The following is a 13,896-nucleotide window of genomic DNA, read 5'->3' as shown; positions in this document are numbered from 1 at the left end:
GCAGTAAAACTCAAATGTAATACATTTTAGGGTACATTCACACGCGGTATATGCGGTTTCATAAAACGCATGCATTTTTTTTTTTTTTTTTTTTTAAACGGATGTGTTTTTTAAGATCTGAAAATGCACCAACTAAAAACGGCCCAAAAAAGCCATGTGTGGCATCACCCTTGGGAGTCTGGTAGAAAACTTTTCATTCATTATATCATCCCATTCACACATGACATGCAGCAGATGGGCATTAATGGTTGGAAACTGATCCACACGGGGGACACATGTGCTAGGTTAAATTCATGGTAATTCAATAGGACAAAAAATGGATACCCGAGGGAAAAAAGGCGGGGGGGGGGGGGGGGGACACAACCATACAGCATATACTTCATGGGTTCGAGTCTCAAGATTTAAGGCTACATTGTGACAACTAACTTGCACGTTTTTTTAAATATGTATAAATATGAAGCAAGTTCATATGCATTCAATGATCCCTGCATCCCTATGGCATTCAAACTAAATGCAAAACTATGACTACCAATGTACAATGTAACTAAATGCCCGTTTACTGCATTTGATGACTAGACAGAGCGCCAAGACTTGCATTTTGTGTCAAACATGCATACCATCAAAGCTTAGATGTAACATTACTAGTGAACATTAGATATTCTTAACCACAAGAGGGCAGCATTGTTTAAATGACGGTCCATAGAGAGGTAAGAACGTACCTTCAAAAATAGATTAATTATTACATTGGAATTCTGATCTTTATAACAAACTACAGCAGACTGTCCATTATTTGTAAATAGTTACCATCAGACATTAAAGTGAAACTTCACCTCCAATATTTTCATTTTCCTTTGTGTAGTGTACAAAGAATAATGTGTTCCGCCTCGGACTTTAGTGGGTGCCATTTAATACTATAATCCTCCAGAATAAAACGTTGAAATGTCTGACAGCTGTACAAAGTAACAACAAAGGACTGCTGGGGGTTGCAGCTGGCTTTTCATAGACTTATGACCAATGACCTGGGCATAGAAGATGGAGCTCCAAGGTCACAATTTAAGGCTCCATGAAAGAACATGGTTATGTATTTTGGCTGTATGCAATCCTTGGGTTTTAAGAGAAAGCTGTCACATGACATTTATTAATGTCCGGTCTTTCTTGACATGCAGTCAGGAGGCAGGGGAGCTCAAGCATGCAGTCAGGAGCAGCCCTGCCACCACCCATCTGTTTAATCCTCGCACAGGCACAGTATGAGTTCAGTGCTGGGTACCCTACTAGCGCTGGTCGGCTTTACAAACATACCAGGAATGCGCCAACAGCAGTTCTCGCAATGTGCATTGAAGATGCTGCTTATGCAGCAGGTCTATGTAGCCGGCCAGCGCTAGCAGGGTATGTGCAGGACCAGCAATGAACTCACAGGCACACTGCGCCTGTGCAAAGATCATGCTGGAAGGAAAACAGGCTTACGAGTTACAGATGGCGGAGTGGAGGTGCGGTAGCTCTTGATTGGATCTCAAGAGAGGAAGGACATTAATAAATGTCATGTTTGAAGATATTATTTAGGTGTTTCACATCTAGTATGCACTAAGGCATACATGGATACTAGTCTATAAGGTACTGTTTGGGTTTGTGTGCGTTTCACCACAAACGTTTCACCAACATATTTGCCCATTAAATCAATGGTAGAATGAAAAAAACTAAATATCTTAGCCCTAAGGTCACAAGTGCAGTCTATGCAATTTATCATAGCAGACATAGAAAAGATAACAACTACAATGCAGTCTTCCTGGAATGAAAGACAGGATCATTCTGCCTCAGCGTAACAGTCTAACTTATATTCATGAAGATTATATTGGCTTTCATTGGGGAGTGGGATGGCTTTGTACTTGCTATGAAAAGAACATAATAGTTAGGCTACATGCACAAAACCGTAATTTCTGTGCTTGCCATACCACAATGTGTTTCTCTCGTTCCCATTGTTCCTCATGTTTTCTATGGAAAATACAGTCATCCATTTAATTGACCATAATTAATTGTCCAAATATAGGACATGTCCAATGTTCTGTATGCAGCCGCACTACAGAACTTTGGACATGTCCTACATTTGGATAGGTTTGTGGCGCAGCCACTCATTTTTTAATGGAGAGGAGGGGTGAAGATCGCTCACTCCCCCGGCAATGTGCTATGCTAAGATTACGACCACAGTGAGAACAGGTTCATAAGCATGTAGCCTTGGGACGGCTGATATTGCTATGTACTAGGTCACTTGGACATTATCCTAGTTCTTACTCTACAGCAATATGTAGATGCTAAAATATGAAATACTAGCAATCTTTCCATTATATCTAAACAGTGCCACATAAAACTGTCCCATTACTGTACAATGGTACATCAAAGATTGTAAAACTGAAACATACTCACCACATTATAATAACTTTTGTTGATTGCAGAAGTCTCAAACCCTTTTGGGGGGCTTTTCAGTGTTGCAGACTTAGGAGATACTGGCTTTTCTAAAGAATAGAAAAAAAAGTATATGGAAAATATGCCTGTATGGCCTTAAGAATGGCAACAGACATGGTAGCAAGTGGTATATTACCATTTTCAAAATAATCTAAAAGAAAAATAAAATAAAAAAATAATAATAGATTCTGGATGGAAAGAAAGAGCGATTTATACCGTATATAGTTTTTGACTCTAGTATAAGCAGACAGTAAGAAAAGCATTGGTCATAGCCTCCCCTCACTGAGGAAATGCTCAGCACACTGCCCCCAGCATAAACAAGTGCTTCCCAATAAATTAGAAAAACATTTTTTTTCCAGTAATTCAATTTAAAAAGTGAAATGCTAAATATTTATATTACATACAGTTGTTACAAACAGAGTAAACTTTTTCAAGTGTTAATTTATGTTAATGTTGAGGATTAGGTCTTACAGCCAGGGATAACCCTAAATAAATTACGGTAGATTATAAAAGACCAAGTGAATACAATTTTTTGAATATTGGCCAAATGAAAAATGTTGTACAGTATCAGCACGCAATACTTGGTCAGGGCTTGTTTTACATGAATGACTGCATGAATGCAGTGTGGCATGGAGGTGATAAGGTGATGGCACTGCAGAGATGTTACGGAAGCCTAGGTTACTTCCATAACAGCCTTCAGCTCGTCTGCATTGTTGTGTCTGGTTTCTAATCTTTCTCTTGAATTTTGGTACATTTGGCAGAGTGGACAGGTACCAATCTCTAAAAAGTTTGTCAGCAGAGGGAATCAGGAAGCGCTCTAAAAATTCCTGGTAGATGGCTGTGCTGGCTTTGGTCTTGATAAAACACAGTGGCTCTACACCAGTAGATGACTTCACCGACTGTGGAAACTTCAAACTAGACATCAAGCAGCTTGGATTGTGTCTCTCCAATCTTCCATTAGACTCTAGGAACTATTTCAGATGAAGGTAAATTTTGCATTTCATTTGATAAACACCTTGGACCACTGAACAACAGTCCAGTTCTTTTTCTCCTAGGCCCAGTTCAGATGCTTCTGGCGTTGTGCAAGTTTTTCTAACACACTTTTCACTTCTACTGAACTCTCCATTTATATGCTTTGATACAGCCCTCTGTACAGCCAGCTTTGTAGCAATGATATTTTGTGGTTTACCCTCTCTATGTGTAGTGTGTCAATGACCATCTTCTGGACATCTCTGAAGCCAGCAGTGTTCCCCATGAACACATCTTTTAAGAAGTTTAGGAAACCTATACAGGCATTTTGGGTTAATTATTCCAATTTTCTAAGATAATGACTTTCGGGTTTTCCTTGGCTGTAAGCCATAATCATCAACATTAACATAAATAAACACTTGAAAAAGTTCACTCTGTTTGTAATGACTCTATATAATATAGCAGTTTTAATTTTGGAATTGAATTGCTGAAAAAAAATTGCCAATATTCTTATTTGTTGCAAAGCACTTTTAGATATGCCCAGCACACTGCCCCCAGAATATGATTATGGCAGCACAAAATAAAAAAATAAATAAAAATTTTTTTAAAAAAATGCATACTACCCTACCAGCGCTCCCTGCAGCTTCCAGGATGCTGGCATGGGATTTCTGTGTAGAAAAGCAAATAGAGACAGGTGCAAGCGATCTGCCTGCGCAAAAACTATGAAGTCATCAAGCAGCAAAACAGCTGGGTCATAGTGTGCGCACAGGCAAACTGCATGGACCCGTCTCTACCCGTGCATGGACCTGCAGGGAGTGTTGGAGGTAAATACGAAGTATATATTTTTTTTATATATTCAAGTTAAAGCCGAGTGTGGCTTTTTGAGCACAAAAATTGTGCTGTAAAACTCTGCTTATACCAAAATATATATACTAAAGACTTGGCATAAATACACTATAAAAGCTCTTTTATACAAGATAAGAGGAATACAAAAAGATACATACCAGAAGACTTGATTTCTCTGACATAGTTGCTTGGGAACCATCCAGTCTTGCCACTGTGCGTTCCCTCCCACCAGCCGCCTTCTTCCAAACGTGTAACATGGATTATATCGCCCTTGCAGAAAGACAGTTCATCTTCATTGGTTTGCTGAAAATTAAACTTGGCCCTAACCACCATATGATGATTGCTGTTATCGGTCATGTCCTATAGTAAAGAAGAAAGTGATTAGTAAAAAGGAGACTCACATAAACCATTCATTAATAAACATTCACTTGTATCACTCATAACACACAGTTACTCTAGAGAGATCATCTCTGAAACTGGAAGAATTGTAAATACTGGTCTGGAGTACAACACAGGCTATCTGTAATGCAATACAGCGAGTTTACCCTCCAATACTTAGTCACATGATATCCGTAAACATCTCTTGATAAACAAGGTGTTTGAAAATAAAGGACTACTCTGCCGAAATATAACAAGACTGTTATAAGTCAACGGAGTCCACATAGCACCAATGGTGTCTTTTATATGAGAAAAATAGACAGGGTTTTTTACTACACATAACACAGATGTGAATGTAGCCTTAACAGGGAATTCTTAAATAGCAATAATGATCATAAAAGGTAGGGCGAGGCATAACATTGTTTCATCCCTTCTGCAGCCCTACCCAGTATTCGCTTTGCACTTGTCTTATGTCTACAGCAGCCCGTGATAAATACTGAGGAGACCAGTGACCACATGGCTTGACCCTCCATCACTGCAGCCAAGTAAACAAAGACTGGCCGGCAGGATCAGAGCAGCGGCAGCTCCAACAGGAGAGTCTAGCTTTATTTTTATGGATGGGTCTACAGGTCTATCTTATGTATACTCTGTACATACACAACTAAACCAGAAACACATTTCATATATTATAAGTGCGAATAAATGTTAAGATGCAGACACTTTACAGTAATCAGTTGCAAGCTAAACGGTTAATGATCGTTCAAGTTAATGAACTTGGATTCTAAGGACACAAACTCATTTGAAGCTCATTTGCTTTGCCCAGTCTCCAAAAAAAAAGTGTACGCCGCCAAGATAAACACAGCCAAGTACAACATTGCATGATTTACTGGAAGACATAAAACCTAAAAAATTAAGAAAGTTGTTTCATGAAGAGGAATGATAAAATCAAGGTCATATGAGGTTACAGTTAATATTTAGCTGTGCACAGTGAAAACCGCCAGAAATCAGAATTTGCTGGTGCCCAAGGTCTAGGGACTTGGAAGCCATGCATAATACTGTACTTCTGTGACAAACAACTTACCAGGCTTCGATATTGACCCTGCAGTAATTTTGATGAGCGGCCGAGTACAGACTGTGACCCAAGAGAATCAAATGACTTAATACGGTGTGAAGATGGACGGACACACACGGAGTCACTTCCCAAGCCAATATCTAGAGATATATAAGTATAAAGTTAGGATCACAGAGAAAAATCTTCAAAGCAAAGAAAAAAAAAAAAGCAAAATTCAGTTTTTCCCTTTTAGGTCAAGTAGAAAGTATTTACTAATAAAATCACTGAACAGTCATATCAAATAGTAAGATATGTGTGGATAAGCAGCCAAATAAGTAACATGTGGACAAATCCTTAATACAGGCGGTCCCCTACTTAAGAACACTTGACTTACATACGACCCCTAGTTACATACGGACCACTGGATATTGGTAATTTATTGTCCTTTAGTCCTAGGCTACAATAAACAGCTGTAACAGTTATCACAGGTGTCTGTAATGAAGCTTTATTGTTAATCCTGGTTCTTATGACAACCCAACATTTTTAAAATCCAATTGTCACAAAGACCAAAAAAGTTCTTGCTGGGATTACAATGATAAAATATACAGTTCCGACTTACATACAAATTCAACTTAAGAACAAACCTACAGGGACTGCCTGTACTGGATTTCTAAACAATTTCATATAGAATAAAGATTCTTTATTTAAAACCTATAAAACGTTGCCCAATGAATAATATATGTCTATTTTAAACAATCAATACATTTAAAAAAAAAAAGGCAAAAGGTATCAATAGTGGAAATGTATCATTGTGTTGCAGTACACAGGCAAAATAACATCAGTCTTCTATTACAGATGCTGGATGAGAAATATATAGTAGTACAAGACTTAGAATCATCAACTATTTTGACTTATTTGCTGAAATAATGTACTGCCATAGTGATTTTGCCAATTTGTACAGAAAAGAGGTGCCTAATAATGGTCTAAAACCCTTAATAAGTGTAATACCAGGTATCCCAGACAGTTCTTTTACTCCAGAATTGAGATGCAGACAGCTTGTTACATCTCCCCCAAATACTCCTAGGTCAGTGAGGGGGAACCTTTTAGAGACCCAGTGGCCAAACTACAACCAAGACCCATGTATTTATCGCTAAGTGCCAATACAGAAATTTAATTTGTGATTTATACTCCCTTCTCTGTCACAGCTTTCATTGATACCAGCACCTGAGGACACCAATAAAGCAGAAAATAGGAGAAATTTGGATGATCATTTCAGCTTCACTCCAGGGTCCCATAAACAGGTAGAATTGTCAGGTCCGGAGCAGTAGCTACAATGATAATCCAGATCTGTCCACACCTTCCCACTCCTCCAGTAGTCCCAGGCAACACTGTCACATTAAAATAGCTCTGTACACAGCAAGTCCTGGGCTGTCTGGGACTGCAGGAAGATACCTGAAGTCATCTCTGGTGATGGCCTGAGTGCCCACAGAAAGGGCTCAGAGTGCCACCTCTGGCACCCGTGCCATAGGTTCGCCACCACTGTCCTAGGTGGTACAACATTAAAAGACATCTGTAAACCGTAAACCAATGATAGAAGCGTCCTATTAACCCCTACGGGACTCCCCTGTTTTGGCCTTAAGGAAGCGGCCCCATTTTTCAAATCTGCCCTGTGTGACAGCTATAAGTGGTTATAGCTTTGGAACAATAAGCGATATCCAGGGGATTTTGAGATTGTACTTCAAATTAGTTTAAAAATTTGGATGAAATCTTTTGTGTTTAGTGGTCATGAATAAGGCGTGACCGCCGAAACGCGTAGGTCTGTGTACTGGACTCTTTGGATACGTGTTCTCAGTTTTATTTCATTTATTCAATAAAAGAGAATCTTTCCTACGTATGTCTTGCAAGTCTGTGGAGCAAGTGCCGGGATAATCTTTCCACTATGTCTTCGTGTTCCAGCCTTCACACTGATCCACGAGCACCTGCACAGTATCAGAGACGGAGCAACAGGAAGGGGTGAGCTGAATCGACACCTTGTGTGTGTTTTTTTCATCTTTTGTGTTTAGTTATGAAAAAAAAACTGAATATGGCAAAAATTTTGAAAAATTCTTTATTTTCAAAGTTCTAAATTCTCTACTTTTGATGCAGATCATAGCACCCAAATAAATTCATAACTTACATTTCCTAAATGTCAGCTTTATTTTGGATGTTTTTTTTAAGATTCCACGTATTTTACTAGAATGTTATAACGCTCAGAATTTGGGTGCCATTTTTCAAATTTTTGGGAAAATCCCCAAAAGTAATATTTAGATGGACCTCCTCCACTTTAATAGGACACTGAGAGGCCTAAATAATAGCGAGACTCGTAAATTACCCCTTTATGGAAACTACACACCTCAACGTATGAAAAAGCACTTTTAAGAAGTTTGTTAACCCTTTAGGTGTTTTATAGGGGTTAAAACAAAATGGAGGTGTGGTCTACAAATTGTAATATTTTTTGACAATGCATTCATTTTGGGTGGAAAATTAAACATTTGTAATGGATTAAATGAAAAAAGGCTCCACGAAGTTTAATACCCAATTTCTCCCGAGTACACGGATACTCTACATGTGCTGGTAACCTGCTGTATGGGCGCACGGCCGGGCATAGAGGGGAAGGAGGCGCCATGCAGATCAGATTTGCTATGTCATTTTGTACCGGCTATAATCTTTTTTTTTTTTTTTTTTATTGTGGACCTATAGGGGTTTATGTTTTTGCCACATGAGATGCACTTTTCTGGTACATAATTTTGGGGCATATATAGCTGATTGGTGAGATTTTATTAACTCTTTGTTGGTGGAGGAAATGAAAATCATCAATTTTTAGGAACTTTTTTGTATTTTTTTTTTTTTGGCCGTTTACCATACCGTAAAAATAGACATCGCGGTGTCAGCTGCGAGTCTTAGACAGCTGACAGCCGCTGCTTCTGGTACCGGCTCCGTTCATGAGCAAGTCCCAGAAGCTGGACGTTATACTACGTCCCAGTGCGCTTAGCATGTAGCCGCAGGGACGTAGTATAACATCGTGGTGCGCCTAGGGCAGCGATGGCGAACCTATGGCACGCGTGCCACATGCGGCACGCAGAGCCGCTCCTGTGGGCACGCACGCTGTCACCATTTGAAGCTCCGGCTGTCGGGAGCGCTAAATGTTATTGTGGTTCCCATAGAAACCACTGCGGGGAGAAGAGAGCAGCATGATACAGCTGCTCCCACATAATAGAATTGGGCAGGGATATAAGGATCTGGCCCCAAGATATAGTGGGCTGTCACTGTTCAATGTGCTCTTTTGGGACCTCTGAGCACAGTAATGTCGGCAGGAAGGCAGTCATTGCTCTGCCTTCCCCCCCTGCTAAAGCCGAAACTCACACAGAGGGCCGGTCACCTGACCCGACCAGCCAATAGGAGAGGAGAGGAGGGAGGAGGAATCACCAGAGCACGGGCTGCATGTAGCTGCTGCAGTGTAGAAAGGTAATAAATGACATACACAAAGTATAGCATCGGCTCATTATCCCCTGCTATCCTGTAAATATCCCCCTGACAAAGCTGCCTGTAAACAAGACAGATCGATAAACTACATCATGCAGCTATTTCATATCTTTCCAGCACCCTCATATCTATCTCTCTGTCTCTCCCATATGTATGTATCCATGTATGTATCTATGTGTCTCTCATATCTATGTATCTAGAAAAATGATATAGAAAAATGATATATCTATCTATCTATCCATCTCATATCTGTCACATATCTATCTATCTATCTATCTATCTCCTGTCTGGCTATCTATTTATCTATCTATCAAGGCCCACTGGTGTCTTGTTACGCCACTGGGATTGGGGTCACGTATAAAGGTCAGCAGACCCCTATATGTGACATATGACATAGCTATAAATAAAATACATCAATATTAAAATGGGGCAATTATCTCTATAATTCTGCTTATCAGCTGCAGGTGTACCTGAGCTCTGCCCCCAATCCTTCCCCTGAACAGTATACAACAGTTTTAGGCCAGCACAGGACAGCGCAGTACACTGCCAAGATTTTCTAACGTTTATTACACAAGTCCCTATATTAAACACCTACGTGGTTTCTTTTTAAATTTTTGTGTTGGCACTTTGCTATAAGTAAGTTAGGCTTGAGTTGCATTTTAGGCACTCGGCCTCTAAAGGGTTCGCCATCACTGGCCTAGGGGTTAAGAAGTTCCTCAGGGACTTCTTTTATTATAACTCTATATGCTGCCATTACAGGGTGGGGCGGTTCCTCAAGAACTTAATAGGACTGTGAACAACGGCTTAATGGACAGAGCATTCCCCAGTACAAGTTAATCATGTTATACTAGCCAGGCTGTTCCAAGTTGATCCAAAATGAGTTTTCTATGATCACATCATCCCAAGGTATATGTATCTGAAAGCTTCCTTGAGATATTGCAGAAATCATGAGTCTATGAAATTCAAGTTCTGCTGCCGTAGTCCCCTTCCACTAATTAGGAGTAAGCAGGAATGATGTTCGTATCAGCCGCCCTCCTGCCCTCCTAGAAACAGCCAGCCGCCCCCATCAGCCTATTATTAAAAAGAAAAAAAATCTGTATGTGCCTTTCCAACACCCCCCCCCCCCCCCGCAGGTCCCCATGTGCTGCCGTTGCATATACTTCAGCCGTTTGTTGTCATAATGTGTGGCATTGGTGCCGAAAGGTGAACACAGAGGTTTTTTTTTTTTCATAGACTCCAGTATAAGGGTGATGGCGTTTTGAACCCGTTTTTTGGTCCGTTTTTAAGCAGTCCATTAAAAAACGCATGCGTTTTTTGAAAACGCATCCGTTTTTGACAGGTTTTACCAATTATCTTAATTAAAACGGGTTAAAAACGGATGCGTTTTTAAAAACACATGCGTTTTTACACGGACTGCTTCAAAACGCACCAAAAACGGGTTCAAAACATGTGTGTCACCACCCTAAGCCGAGTAAAGGTTATGTAAATGTAGCAGAACACTGTAGGAATTTTATATTACATGGGGCAAGTGATATGCATTTTATTTTATATAACATCACACTATGTTTTTTTATGTTATATGGCATCACACTGAACGGAGTTTATATTACATAGGGGCATGAGATATGTATTTTGCACCACTATTTGCACACCAAACCAATATGATGGTCTTGGTCCTGACACACCATGATATGTTACACGTGTGGAAATAAATTGCATCATTATAAACACTGTCAACATTACTTGTGCTATGGGAAGAGTGGGGAGGGGACTTTTCTGTCCAGAAGACATAAAAAAATGCCCTGCTTATTCCAAATTAACTTTGCTGAAGATCCTTTTTGACTAGCAGCAGCCACAATATAGTGAAGGCTTTTCTGACAAGAATGCCTATATGCAAGAAAAGATGTAGTTGTAGAGCAGACTGAAGCAGGAAGACAAGATGAACAGGATGTCCGTTTTCCACCACTGCCCTGACTAGCATACTCATTGTTCACTGCCTGCTGCATGAAGAGGAAGCAGCTGGGAGACGACAAAGCAGGACACCCATGTGTATACAATTGGGAACAAATATAGAGCACATACAACAGTGACCCCGGCTTCAGCTAGGTATAAATAGAGACCAGGAAAGCACTGCCATTATCAGCAGCAGTAGGCTCCATTATATTTACACAGATTTACACCAGACCCATGAAATGAAAAGAAATGCAAAATCATTGCATTCCCCTGAACCTGATAATATGATATGCACAAGCAAATGGTCAACTAAGTTTGACGTTCTCTCTGTATATCTTGCAGTTCAATATTAACCATATTTGACCACAAACCATGAGTTTGGATACAAACTACCACCCTATTTATGATGTGGGAAGAGGCCAGCTGCAATAAACCAAGTTACCATATGGGAACAAAAGATGGGAAGACCAAAAATGTCCAATACAAAACAATGGCCCCCATTTATGCACAGTTATTTATGAGCAGTTTCCTGTGTAGTGTGCAGTGGGCACCAGATGATTACAGACATGATTTGTGGCGCATGTTCTTCATGAATCTGACGCTCCCTGCACTGGCAGAGTGCACCAACTTTTTTTGGTGCACTTTTACCATTGGGCGTGCAACACAATTCTGTCAAGTCGTGGTAAGAAATGTGGTGCGCGGTCCGACTGCTCCGGAACGCCCCTTTATGTGCAGAATTTTGTAAATATGTGTGCAAGTAATGAAAAGAATGTGCAAAGTCAGAGAAAAAATTAGTGCAGGTTGCATCTTAATAAATGTGGGCCAATATTATTTTATATAATATTTTGAGAAGCGATTTTTCAGGACATTAAGAGTCTACTTGTGGGAAAGGCCTCTTCCTTCCAATCAACTTGATAAATGACTTGCTTTTTCTTCATTATTTACTCGGTGCAATTCCATACTTTATATAGTGGCTTTACATTTTACTGCAGCTCAGTCCCACATACTAGACACTACAAAGTGTATAGAACAGTGCCTAGTAAACAAATTGGATGCAGTCAGCTCATCCATATTGAAAGTTGGACCCAATTGGATCAGATAGTGTTGGCTTGATCAAAATTACTACTACCCATCTACTATCAAGATCAAGCATGATTAACCAGGGACACTTAACGTATATACTCTAGAGCAGTGATGGCGAACCTTTTAGAGACTGAGTGCCCAAACTACAACCAAAATCCAGTAATTTACTGTGAAGTGCCAATGTGGCATTTTAAGCTGTAATTTATTGCTACGTGTTCTTCCACATCTTTCAATTGTATCGGCCACCTAGGGCCACCAATACGGTTGAAAGGTAGAGGAAGAATGGTGCGTCCAGCAGGATGACCTCCAAAGATAATGCAGCCCTGTCCACACCTCACTTTTCCTGCAGTTCCAATCAGCCAATGAAGTGTCGCTTTAAAATAGCGCTGAGAGCAGCATCTCATACGTTGCTTGAGACTGCAGGAAGATTTGGTGGATTTGTCCTATTTGGTCACCTCTGTGGTGATGGCCTGAGTGCCCACAGAAAGGGCTCTGAGTGCCACCTCTGGCACCCGTGCCATAGGTTCGCCATCACTGCTCTAGAGTATACCCGAGATCCCTAATTTTGTATGGCCCAAGCAGTCAGCTCCCCCCCCCCCCATCTACTGATGAAATGCCCACTGCAGCCCCTCGGCGTATAAAAAGAAACGTATATACTCGCCTTCCAGTGCTCCCTCTCTGCTTTAACAGCGGGCAGAGGAGCGTCTATGCGATCTGCAGGCGCGCACTATGACATCACAGAGCGTATGGACACGCCTCTGCCCACTGTTAAAGCAGAGAGAAGATAGAGGAGCCACGGGGATCGTGGAGCGCTGGGATGTGAGTATGAAAGGTTATTTTTATACACTTGTGTATAAGCCAAGGTGGGGTTTTTCAGCACATTTTTTGTGCTGAAAAACTTGGCTTAGGTACATTCACACGGGTGTGCCGGCCGAGCACGCTCCATCTTTTCCCCGTGTACTGCGCAGATCGGTGCCACACGTGTAGCACCGTACCACCGCCGGGTCACCATTGCTGTCTATGGGGACATATATGTGGCTGCAAATTTACAGCCGCATATACATCCCCACAGACGTATAAACAGTACTCATAGTTCAGGGCAATGCGACTTTGGCATAATTTTATACGTTTTGTTTTTTGTTTTTTTTAGAAGGTTACCAATGAACTTGAGGGGCTCTGGGGGAGGGGCGTTTGCTGAGCCTCCAGTGAGGTCTTTCCATTTGCTGTTACAATGAGCAGAGCAGGTCTCCCCCTGCACTTCCTGCTCCTAGATTACAGAGGGAAAGAGGGAGAGAGCAGGGAGAGACTTGCTTTGCTAATTGTAACAGCCTGTGGAAACACCCACCAAAGCCCCTAAGGCTCATAAGCATAATTTTAAAGGTTTATTTTAGAAGGAAGGAGGCAATGGATAACTAATATAGGTAGATTAACAGAGTCAGTGCCTGGATCTACAAGGAAGTGTCCCTAGTTTATACAGGCTTGATTTTGATTGTTTTTCCTCAAAGGAAATGGACTAAGACAGTGATGGCGAACCTTTTAGAGCCCGAGTGCCCAAACTTCAAACAAAAGCCACTTATTTATTGCAAAGTGCCAGCGCAGCAATGATGTATATTTCCTTGTTCATTGACAACTTTCAA

General features: G+C 40.8%; 1 protein-coding gene across 5 annotated transcripts in view; it reads right to left on the bottom strand.

Annotated features, from left to right (window-relative positions):
* ARHGEF7 (Rho guanine nucleotide exchange factor 7) overlaps positions 1–13,896 on the bottom strand; it is an 87,474-nt gene that overhangs the window by 45,447 nt on the left and 28,131 nt on the right. For all 5 annotated transcript variants that reach the window (XM_072135576.1, XM_072135577.1, XM_072135579.1 and 2 more), the window contains exons 4-6: positions 5,732–5,862; positions 4,431–4,632; positions 2,419–2,507 (exon numbers count right to left, since the gene is read on the bottom strand). In XM_072135576.1, coding sequence (XP_071991677.1) covers positions 2,419–2,507; positions 4,431–4,632; positions 5,732–5,862 — 422 coding nt within the window. The remainder of the gene's footprint in view (positions 1–2,418; positions 2,508–4,430; positions 4,633–5,731; positions 5,863–13,896) is intronic.

Source organism: Engystomops pustulosus, chromosome 2 (genome assembly GCF_040894005.1).
Source record: "Engystomops pustulosus chromosome 2, aEngPut4.maternal, whole genome shotgun sequence".
NCBI lineage: Eukaryota > Metazoa > Chordata > Amphibia > Anura > Leptodactylidae > Engystomops > Engystomops pustulosus.
This window is presented reverse-complemented; position numbering and strand designations above follow the sequence as displayed.